Source organism: Sceloporus undulatus, chromosome 6 (assembly GCF_019175285.1).
Source record: "Sceloporus undulatus isolate JIND9_A2432 ecotype Alabama chromosome 6, SceUnd_v1.1, whole genome shotgun sequence".
NCBI lineage: Eukaryota > Metazoa > Chordata > Lepidosauria > Squamata > Phrynosomatidae > Sceloporus > Sceloporus undulatus.
The window spans coordinates 146,853,905-146,866,109 of NC_056527.1; the positions used below are offsets into that span (position 1 = coordinate 146,853,905).

The 12,205-nt window shown below is 46.5% G+C and overlaps 1 protein-coding gene across 1 annotated transcript in view; it reads right to left on the reverse strand.

Annotated features, from left to right (window-relative positions):
* Positions 1 to 12,205, reverse strand: part of RFX7 (regulatory factor X7) — a 33,576-nt gene that overhangs the window by 19,731 nt on the left and 1,640 nt on the right. Inside the window, exons 2-3 of the mRNA XM_042472259.1 lie at positions 2,123 to 2,156; positions 103 to 185 (exon numbers count right to left, since the gene is read on the reverse strand). Of these exons, the coding sequence (XP_042328193.1) occupies positions 103 to 185; positions 2,123 to 2,156 (117 nt within the window). The remainder of the gene's footprint in view (positions 1 to 102; positions 186 to 2,122; positions 2,157 to 12,205) is intronic.

The following is a 12,205-nucleotide window of genomic DNA, read 5'->3' on the forward strand; positions in this document are numbered from 1 at the left end:
ACTAATCCATCAAGTTTTACATCGGGGGGGGGGGGGGCAGAGGGACCAGAGTCCAGCCATCCTCCCTGCACCTGCCACACTGGTGCCTTTTGGCACACGTACCTTTTTTCTCCATTGCTGGGACCAGAAGGCAGTTGAAGGTAGAGGTAGAGTTTCTGTAAATCTGTAAACTTCTCAACTTCTTGCTAAACACAGAGGTATTAAAAAGGGGGAGGGGGTAGAACATAAACACAGTGAAACATGATGGTCACAGCTAATAGTTGTCTTTATATTTCTGGTTACCTGCATGCTTTAAGACATCTACACAAAGAAATAACTGAGGGCAAGAGGCTATCTTCTTCTAACCTCCCCAACATACAAATGCACTGCCTCTGGGCCTGCTGCCCCTTCCTCTCCCCACATGGCACAAGCACATATCCCCCTGCTAGCTCCCTCTGTGCCAGCTCCCTCCCACAGAATCGCTCTCTTCGCCCGCCTGGAATCCCATTGTGAAGGAAAGGTGGGGTTTAAATCCTTGAAATAAAAAAATGAAATAAATAAATTTTCCAGTGACAGCAAGGCAGACCAATTACTTATTTAATGTATATCCGCTTTTCTCCCCTTATGCAGCCCAAAGCAGCTTATACAGTGCGCCCGCGCCTTACGCGGCCTTGAGCACACGCGCTCAAGCCGCGGGGCGCACGCGGGGCGGAGCGTCCCATTCAATTGAATGGGCGCATGCGCCCGCACCGCCACACACGAGCCCCATTGTTTCCAATGGGGCTCGAGCATAGGCGGAATTCGTCTTACGCGGCGTGATCCGGAAACGGATCCCCCGCGTAAGGCGAGGACGCACTGTAATACAACTGAAAACCAGCTAAACCAGTATGTGGTCCAAAAAATTTAAAAATGTTAAACAACCGAAACTCCAACTGAAATATTAATATAAAAATATTAAAAACACATAAAGCATATTATTATTATTATTAACCTTTATTTATAAAGCGCTGTAAGTTTATTATTATTATTATTATTATTAACCTTTATTTATAAAGCGCTGTAAGTTTACACAGCGCTGTACATCAATTTTTTAGTCAGACGGTTCCCTGCCCTCAGGCTTACAATCGAGAAGGGAAGTTTACACATATATTACCTATTTTAAAAAACCAGCACATCTATTTATTGCAAAAGGCAATAGAAAGGATCAACCCTTCCTCAGAGGGAGGTCCATAGGCTGGGAACAGCCATCAAGAAGCCCCCCATCCTGTATCTCCACCAGATGGGCCTATGAGGGGACTGGGACTGGGAGAAGGGACTCCCTGATGACTGTAAGGCTCCAGCAGGCTCATAATTGGGGGAAAGAATCTTTCAGATCACCTGGGCAAAAGCCACCTGTTTAAAGTAAGTTCAAGCAACAGGATCTCCATGCAATCACCTAGCTTGGTTCCAAGTCAGCTGGCAACACAAAATGCCTCTATAGCTTGGGAGGAAGCCGGAAGATGGGGAAAGGGCATCTCTGGGGCACGGTGGGGCAAATGGGAAGAAGCGGCACCTGGTATGCTAATCCCCCCACAACAGCCGCAGCAGCCAGTTCCCTGGGGCTCACCCTCATGGCTGCTCCGATATCAAAAGGAAGGAGAACCCCAGAAAAACCACCCAGACCACTCAAGGCTTTGGTCTGAACTGCTGTACCTGCAAGTAGAGCTGGCTACCCAATGACCAGGGGAGAGGTCCAGATTGACTACCACTTGCCCACTGCCAATCTTGAAGTCAAGAGCACAGTTTACATGTGTCATCTTCAAAAGACCACTCCTTCACGTATAACGCTGCCTGAAATCTTAGCTCACCCATGGAGGTGAAAGACAGCAACAAACCAAGCTGAGAAACTCAGCCCATCTTTTCAGGCTGCTTTACACATGTACACAAGCCCACTAAATCTCACTTAGGAAGTAAAAGCTTCCATCCTTCAAGCCTCCCACGTGCGCCTGTGGGGTGGGGAGGTGGTGGAGAGATTTTGCAGAGCCTGACAGAATACTGCAGATGGGGAAAACCCCTTTCTGACAGAGGCTGCCTTGATCCACTTCTAATCCCCTGGCAGAAACCAGATCAGTGTTACAGGCCCTGGCCTTTCCGTTCCACTTACCAAAATGCAGTCCACTTTCGATTGTACAGTTTTGCTAGAGAAAAATAAAAATAAAGGCCAGTATTAATCATTTGTATGGGAATTATTTGTATAGCTTTATATACAGATCTATACAGCAGTGCTTTTGGGAATGGGTGGGGCTGAGGGTGAAGAGAAGCAGTAGGCGCTTGCCTGGCACCTAATGGGAGGCCAGCTCTGGATATAGCTGCTGCAACCCAACACCATACTCCCCTTGCCTGGCAAAGGCTACCAACACCAGCCAGGAGGACTCTATCCGTGACCTAGCTGCAGCTGAGGACTCCCATCTCTCACCTCACCGCTCAGAAATAGGATCCATGTGATGGTGGGTCAGCTGTGCTAGCAAACCCAATGGGCAATGTTGCTTTTGCAGCCCAGCTGTGCAGAGCCACAGAGGTGCTCTCAGCTCCAAACCCCTGGCACAATCAGCGCAGGCTCCGTCTCCAGCCTCTGGCACTACCACAACCCTGTCCCCATCACCTCCTTCCCTGGAAAACGGGCTCCTCCACTCCCATAAAAAGAAATGAGAAAAGGAAACCAAGACTAGGAATTACAGTGATGTCGGATACTGTACACAGAGTTATCTTATATCTGTCAACCTGCTATTTCATTTGCAGAAACAACATGGGGAAAGTAAATACAACACCTTCTCTTAAATATTTCATTCATAATTTTAAAAGAAAAACCCATCACCATCTTTCCATTTTTCCAAGGGGGAAAAAAGGACTTCAGGAAAAAGACCCCTTCTCCCCCTACCCTGGGCCTTCAACATCTCTGCCGTCTGATGGAAAGAAGGCCACCCATTTGTTTGTACCACTCCCATGGGAAGACGTGGCAGAGGGCCTTTTCTGCTGTGGCACCCCAAATATGAACAACCTGCCTTCAGAGACCTGGCTGGCACTTGCACTGGTCTCTCCAGCCTCAATGGTTTTATACAGATCCACATGTGCATAGGGCTTTGAATTATTTTAAAATTATTGTTAACTGGCTTTAATCCATGTCCTTTTGGTTTGTTAAATTGTTTAATACATTTCTAGTCTTTCAAAACAATTTTTATTATTTATATTGTTTTAAGCTGGCTGTATTGATTTTACTGTACACCACCCTGAGATTTTTAGGTAGAAGATGGGAAAGAAATATTAAAATAAGAAAGTAACAAAGGCAGCCAGAGAGGTGAAAGCACAGACTCCTGCAATCCCACCAATCTTTGGGCTTCCCAAACTGCCCAGTGACTAAAGCTGGACCCTTGCGCAGGTGTTCACACAGTAAAGGGCAGAGAAGCACACTGGTTGGTGGTCTTCCTCAAGAGATTCAGGCTGCGGGTGTGCAACTCGTCCTTCACATGCCAGGCAGGAGTTTACCCTGGGACAAGGCACCCAGCCACCTCCGAAGTGACCCCGAGGACAAGGTAACCGGCCTGTCCAGCCTCTCTCTCAAACCAGCCCTCCACTCCCTCCTCAAGCCTTCCCACAACAGACACAAGGCAGGGAAAGCCACCCCTTTCACTGCCTAACACAATGGGTGAAGGGTATGAGGCCTCTGCACCTTCAGACCTCCCAGCCACCTTGCAGCAAGGCTCCTCCACCTTGAATTTCTCTTCCTCTTCCATCTTCTGTCTCAGCTCAAGTCAACCAGCAAATGTTTGCAAAGAAACAGGAGCAGATTCAGAGAAGGAGGAGGAGAAACTAGCACATTGGTGTACTTTTGTGCAAACCTTTAGCTTTCTGAAATCCATGAAGCTGAAGCTTTTGAACAGGAGGCAAAGGAATCTTTCTGACATTTACTTTCTGATGCATTCGCTGGAATTGCTCAGATAACACAGCAAGAATCCAAAAACCTGCAGGTCCTCTGGCTTATCGGTTATGAGCAGGGTGCTGGTTGCCACAGCTCCCTCCCACAGCAGAAGTGGCTGAGCTTTTCATGCTGTCCACACATGCAGGCATTTGCTCTTCTGAGATTTGTTTCTTTCAGTAAACTAGAGAAATAATTCATCGTCTATGCCTCTGGTTTTCTGGGGGAGAAGTAAACCGAAGAAGAGGAAGTGCCTATGTTTGGACAGACTGGTAGACACGAAGGAGGCAGCTTGCCCATCTCTCAGTACCTCGGCCACCAGGATAAAACCACCAAGCATGGTGCCCAAGTCATAGGATATTCAAAACTGATCAAGTCCAGGGCAGATGAAAACCACTCATGTTTTTAAAATCAGAAAAGCACTGATATATATATATATATATATATATATATATATATATATATATATTAGAATCAATGGGAACTTGGTACATCAACACTAATGCAAGTTTCATTGATTCATTGAGTCAACACCAGTTGGGGCTAATAACTGGGTTTGGGCCTTAAGTTTCTCTTATTTAAATGCAAGAACTCAAATGAAAGCTCTCTGGACCCCTCAAATTCAATTTGGCGTCCTCTTCTGGGCACAGCATTTGGGAAAGAGAACAGCCAGGGCCACTTCCAGTCCTTCCACAGCAAGTCCACCACCACAAAATCCAGGCCAGCTCCTAGAGAGGCTTTTGGTTCAATAAAATGCCTCACAAAACTCTTGCTGGGGAACCCCCAGCGGGAACTTCATTCTGGGGTTCCCAAAATGTGTCCAAGTGTACCTCCCTCACTGGTTAGCTCAGGTGTGGGAACGGTGTGACCCACATGCACCCATAAGCCCCACTCTGGCACTCCCCAAAGCTCCATTAAACCCAAAAATGCATTCATTAATAATAATAAAACCACTGGTTGCTTTACCATTGCTATCAGTTTTAGCTATACTCTATTTCAAGGTGGGAAAAACTGAAGCCTGTGAGTTTTGCAGTCCCTAAAGTCCCTCCCACCAGAACCCCAAAGTCCCCAACACTTCTAAATTTTTAAATTATTTCCAGTGTGATTGAGAGTTGTACTCAAAGCCCTGCAATGCATACAAACATACTAAGGGAAAAACAGAAAGAAGAAGAAGCCCTCTGCCACCCACAACCTCCAAACCATTCAAAGCCTTCTGTTTCCCTTCCAAAGTGGGTGACAGGAAGTAATGAAACATCACTTCTGGTGTCCATTTTGGGGAGAAAAGAGAAAAATGGGTATTACGGCCTACAGTGGGTGGTAGAAAACTTGGTTCCTGCCCGCCCCCCCCCCCCCCCCAACAGTTGCCCACCCGTGCTATAATCTGTGAGATACAAATTACACAATGAACCCGACTCATTCCTGGCACAGCCACTGCACATGCTGTCTGTGGATGATAGAAATTACAGTCCAGCACAAGGGCACTGGGTGGGGGATGAGGGGATCCCTGTAGGGTGAGAGCCCTCTTTGTCCCCTTCCTCCTCCTTCTGGGCTCCTCTGAGAAGCTGCCTCATGGCTCCCTCCTGTGGGGTCGGTCCATGCAATGTTCCCGGGGGAGTATGCACCCCACAATCCCAAGCCCTTGTCAGTCCCCACATGGCTGTCTACTAGGACAAGCAGCATCCTCTTCAGCCCCTTCATGAAACCATGGACTGACTCCAAAAAGGTCAGGAATGTGACAGATGCTCGGCCCCAATCCATAGGGCACCTTCTCCTCCTACTGCACCGTATGTGCCACAGCCACACAACCCACACAAAGCAGCCAAAGCTCACAGACCGCTGGGCTGTGCAGGGGAGGTTTTAACTGTCTGGACACAAAAGCGATTAGCATAAAAGCTTTAACAAATCTCAAATAAAAACAGAAATCAGAGAGATTAAATCCCAAATGTGCAGCAACGGCAGGAGCACTTTGCAACGTGGCCCTAAATGACACTAATCAGGCAGTCGAGGTGTCGCTGCCATTCAGACCCAACCTTTCTGTCTAGACGTTTAATCCACAAATGGGGGGGGGGGGGGTGTGGTGTCCAGATCATTTGCAGGTCTTGGCTGTTTCCCCAGTCAGGAAAACACACACACATACAGGAAAAGACGGCATATACATGAGTGTATTATGTTTGTACATTTGCCTATGCACCTTGTCTTTGACATATACCTTGTGAGATTAAAAAACCAACAACAGTCAGGACCACTTCCACTGCAACCGGTCAGGAATAGAATCCTGACCCTAGGAGCGGGTCCCAACCCACTCAAGCGGTCAGTCCTTAATCGGCTGCCAATAAGGCCCAACTATTATGGCTAAACCCCTTGTTTATTGTGACTTCAAAGTAAGGTCCACTGAATTATCTGGGGTTGCAGTTTGGGCTCTCTGTGCCAATCCTCTGGCTACCATCCTAAGCACATCTACTTAGGAGAAAGCTGAGCTGAAGTTTGCAGGAAATGCCTTTTGTGTTCAGTGACTGCAATCTAGTACAGAGTCAAGCCTGGCTGTTGTTGTTTTTGTTGCTGTGTGCCTTCAAGTCATTTCCGACTTATGGTGACCCTAAGGCACCTAATGCCACAACCCTCATATTGTGGTGACCCTCAACCAAACAATTATTACCTAAGACCATCAGAAATAAGTGTTTTCCAATGGTCTTAGGTGACCCTTGTGAAAGGGTTCTTCAACCCCTAAAGGGGTCACAACCCACAGATTAGGAACTGCTGCCCTAAAGTGTATTTATCTTGGGGGTTTCTTGGCCGGACTTGTTCAGAGGAGGTTTACCATTGCCTTCCCCTGTGGCTGGGAGAATGTGATTTGCCCAAAGTCACCCAATGGGTTTCATGGCCAAGCAGGGAATCGAACCCAGTCTCCGGAGTTGTAGTCCAGCACTCAAACCACTAAGCTAAACTGGCTCCTCCACTAAAATCCAAAGGCTACAGCAAACGTAACTCTAAGTCTGCAAGTATGTTTAAGGAGCAGACCTGGCCTGGCTGAGCCTACCTCCCAGATGCCTCCCATGGATGGGGGGGTAGTTCTGCCTTTCAGCTTCGGCCTCACCAATAATGAACACCTCTGAACAGGAGATGATCAGTTCAGCCTTGCCATGTCCAAGAAATGTAACCATTTAAAGGAATCAATATCATGGTATATATATTTTTGACCAACCGCATTTTAAAGTTTAAGGGAACTGCTTTAAAATCATGTCTCTCTAACACATCACCGACACAACTAAATGCCAGAAATGTCAAAGTGAAGAAGGCATTTATATTCATATACAACAGACATATAAACTCACAAAAATGTTTTGGACCAGAGCAAGAGACAACATGAATGAAGTTAGATTTAAGCCCACTGCTATAGTTATTCCAAAAATATTGCTACACACCTTAGGAAATTCACAGGAACTCATAGGAACAACCACCAGGACAGGTTGAGTCAAATCAATAGGAAACAACTAATGGCCTCAACTCAATTGTCCGTCCGAAGTAGAGTAGATCCGCTGAATCAGAGGGATTTACACAAGTATTGACTCACCATTCCTCCACTGATCCAATGAGTCTACCAAAAGGATGCAGGTCATCTAACAGAAATTTCATACAAACCTCTGGTAGGTTTGTATGAGGAGATACACAGCCTCGACAGACCAGCAATAAAGGCCGGCAACGAGGTAGAGTAGGGGCGTGGCGTCCGCATGACTCATGCCCCAACTCCACCCCCACACCCGCGTGATGCCGTGTGCCCCATTGCACAGTGGGTGGCATCATGGCGCTCCTCTGGTGCTGTGTCCAGATGACACAGCACCAAAGGAGCACCGAAAAGCTGGTGGCTATGGCACCCTTTCTGCAGCGCAAAAAGGAGCTGCTTTTTGTGGTTTCTTTCTGTGCCGCAAAAAGGCCGGATCGAGGTTGTGGCATGTAGTTGCTGCGACCGCAATCCGGTTCTGAAAGGGGCAGTCTGTTCAGCCCGAGTTACAAAATGAATGTACATGTACACCTTTGTGCTAAAACTGGCCTGCTGGAAGAAAAGGAAGGAGACAATTATTCCACCAAAAGAGAAGGAAGGCAATTGAGCAGATGTCTCAAAGCAGTTGGTACCTTTCTGATTTATCCTACAAACATTCTGTACACCTGTAAAATAAGAAGCACCCTTGAGCGTCCGACATCTCCATTGTGCTCCTGAGTAGCCCAATTCTACTCCACTGCTGTTGGCTCTCGCTGCCAGAGTTCACTATCAGAGGGAGTGCTCTATCTTTAAAAAAAATTGCACTATGAAAAATAGTGGATGAATAAGACCCCTCGGAGGGGTCCTCTGTGTATTCCTTGTGAGCTGATCTGCTGGGTTGTCCCCTTCCTTTTGTACAGCTCTGTCACTGAAAACCAATAAAGGCATCCGGCTGCAATACTTTCTTTGTATTATACTTGTTGTTTATGTATGAAAGGAATAGCTCAGTGAACCAAGTAGATGTCTTTAGAGGCATTATTTCTTTAACAACAATAACTACAACAACAAACATTGGTACCAGAGGCAGAAATAGCATGGGAAAATTAGGAATGGGTTTCTATACCAATAAAAAAAACAACAGATGTTCAATTTGTTTCAACCAATGTTTTATCTAAAACTAAGAAAATGCACATGTAAGTTGAAACAACCAAGTAAGTCTTGAATAAATACCAAAAATATTTTGAACCTTCTAGAGACCCCTTAAAAGACCAACATTCATCCAGGGATTGTTTTTCTTTCTTTCTTTCGCCATCCTCCACCTTTCTTATGATTTCCATTTCGGTGGCGAGATTTATAATCTGTTTTAATGGGGGAGCTGGTGAGGCAAGCTTTTCTACTTTCCTATTTTTCTCTGTTTTGCTGCTGATGATGCTCAGTAAGAGATTCTCAGGGCAGCTGCTGTTTACCTTGCCTACGATAAGCAGGCATAAATGTCTACATGAGAACTGCTAAATTAGACATACATTTTCTCCCAGTTCAAGCTTTATTGCATTGTTTACTGCAGAAATGCTAAAGCTGCAAACCAACACTTAAAATCTGTTTCTCTAGCCCTTCTTTGCCATCTTCCCAATGCTGATGCTGTTTAAAAAATTCAGCTAGGTAGAACATGAGGAAAAGAGGCAGGACTGAGTGGACACAACAGGCGTGATGAAACTGTGGTCCTCCAGACAACACTCAGCTCCAGCCCCCACTGGCCCTGGCCATGCTGATGGGAAGTATGAGCCCAACACCTCCTGTGGCCTTCTACTCTACACAATTACACACCAACAGCTATGGCATCCTATGGAATCCTGGGATTTGTAGTTTAGGGATGAGTATATAGAAGTCAGCTCAGGCACCTCCTCAACAACTACCAACCCCAGGATTCCACAGGATGCAGCCATGGCGGTTAAGGTGGCACTATAGTGCCATAACTGTGTAGTCTGAAAGGGCTCTAAAGGGCCAGAGGTCGACCACGGTGTATACAGGACTGCAGCCAGTGATCTTCAGAGTGGAGCCCCACAGGGCTATGGACATGACAACCACTAAAACACACTAGGTTTCCAGTGCGTCTACTCTAGTTGGGATTAGTGCATCCTGGCCTAAATTCTTCTTCTCTAACCCTAAAAAGTGTTCCCAGAGTGGCTAAGATGCACAAAAAAGAGCAGCAATTAATATTCAAGTACCACATGAATAAGAATAGTCTTAAAACAAGGAGTAACAGTGCTCCACACACTTCTTATGTGTTAAGTCTTTGCAGAGCTTTCCTCTAGAAGGATGGCTAGTTTATATTTACACATATGTCTTTGACTGTACCCTTAAAGAAGCTTTTCTATTTTTTTGTTCCTTTCCTTCCTTCCTTTCTTTTGTTCTTTCTTTCTTTCTTTCCTTCTTTCTTTCACTCACTCTTCATTTTATGGGGAGGGAGAGCAGTGTGGTGCCTGGGATGTAAAGCTTGGCTTATTTTGTTTTCACATGGACAAATAAGTAATTTCAGAAGCTTCCTCCCTGCTGGAGGAGATGAGATATGTGCTATACTTTAAGTAAATTTTCACATCCTGGAACTTTTCTAAGAACAATTTGTTTCAAAAAACATGGCGGGTTACAGACCGCCGCCGCCGTTTGCTCCGTGCGGGAGCCGCAGCAGCCACACCGCGCGGCTCCCGCACGGACCGAAAAAGAAGCTCCAAAATGGAGCTTCTTTAAGCGGCGCCTCTATGACGTTGTGAGGTGCCAGGGGCGGACTCGCAACGTCATAGACACCGCGACACGTGCGGACGCACAGCGTCCGATACGTAAATATGGCGGCGGCCGTGTGGAACGGCCGCCGCCATATTGTACATACAGAATAGGTACTAGGGTTAGGGGGGTGCGGAAGCACCGCCCCTTCCTAACCCTAGTATGTATTCATTACGTACTAAATGGCGGTGTGTAACCCGCCCATGGTTTTTGCATAAAAAGGAAATGTTTTGCACAGAAAACAATATATTTTGCACAAGACTTTTTTTGCACTGTTTTCTGCCCAGAATGTTTGTCCCCAAATGTGATTACATTTTGCAGCAGCTGGCCATTTCCCCGTGTGGTGTCTGAATGTTTCAACAGAGCTTTTCTCATTGAGGACAAGAATATTCATGTGCATTCTTTACCTCTCTAGCCCTGGACCTGTACAACTGTCCCTGAAGACTCTGCCACCGAGGTCTGGGCCAAAATCACCTCTTCTCACACTGCTTGTACTGATACACACCACACCACAATGTGGGGCCCTTGCAGGCCAGCCACAGCAACAACCAACAGCAATGACATCCACTTCCCGGGTTTTTCAATTCACCTCTGCTGAGTTATTTCCATTTACCACAAGAATGTCTAGGGACCTTTTACTACATTTGCCTCCTTGTGAATTCTGAATAAAAGTTAGGGGAAAAACCAGAACCCAGAGAGTCCCATCCAGAGGTCCACAAATGTAGGGGGTGCACTTGTCGCCAACAGTGGCTGATGTTTTCATCCACAGCTTATCGCTGACCTAAGTTAAACACAGAGCTACAAGGACAAAGCGAGTGTCAATGGTGCCCCATCCTAGCCAGCCCTGCCCTGCCCTCCATGAGGAAGGACAAGCTCAGACTTGCTCCTGCCCTCCATCTCTTCAGGAGCTGCTCCCTTCTCAGGCAACAACTAGGAGAGCAAGCTTAATGGCTAATCAAGGAGACTATGATATAATCGATCGGCAGGAGAAGGGCCCCAATGGATCAGGAGCTCCGCTTGGAGTTGCTGGGTGTCAATGGAGGGCTGCATCTTCACTGGGGGACCCTGGGTGGGACCTGCCTGAGAGAAGGGGCAAATCCTGCCTTGCCTCCTAACACCGCTGAGCAGGAGAGTTCACTTACAATACTGTGATTTTTAAAATGTATTTCTTTGTCTAGTTTATATCTCACCTCTCTGCCAAAATGAGGTTTATAATTTAACACCAAATCCAATTAAAACTTTAAGGTTAATAGAGTACTGTTACTATCTTACAGCACAGTCGGCCCTCCATATCCATATCCATGAGTTCTGCATCCATGGATTCAACCATCCATGGATTGAAAATATTTTTAAAATAAAAATATTGATAAATGAATTCCAAAAAGCAAACCTTGATGTTACCATTTGATCTAATGGACACCATTTTACTATACCAGTTTATATAGTGGGACTTGAGTGTCCACGAATTTTGGTGCCCAGGTATTCCAAGGACCCGCTGTACTTGTAAGATTTTGTTCGCTAAAAAGCAGGTGAACCGAACGTTTTTGAAAGGCAATCTTAACTCTAGTTCACTAAGGAAGCAAATGTCTTCTCAGAGGTGCATACCCCTTACAACAGCCCTGCGAGGAGCATTATCCATGGCTGGCTGTGATCCATTTCATGCTGGCACACACCCATCACATGCCAAGGGCTGCTTGGGCTTCTACGAAATCTGCCATCCTAGACCTCTTTCCTCACTGGACCCAAGGAGGCTACTCACTAGAAAGTATGTTGTGCCTAAAGCTCTCGGGTGTTCCTCTGCGCCCCCTTCGCTCCAGGTGTGTCCCTCGGAAAGGTGAGGAGCCAATTTTAAGCCAGACCCATGGAGCTGAATAGAGCGCATAGGCCATGTGCAGCACTGTCTCTTGTTTCCTAATGGGGCACCCGGCACCCCAGGCTACACCAAAGCCATGAGGCAGGACAGCAAGTTGTATCCATGGCCTGTGAGGCCAAGCACATGGAGAGCAGTGCGCGGAGGC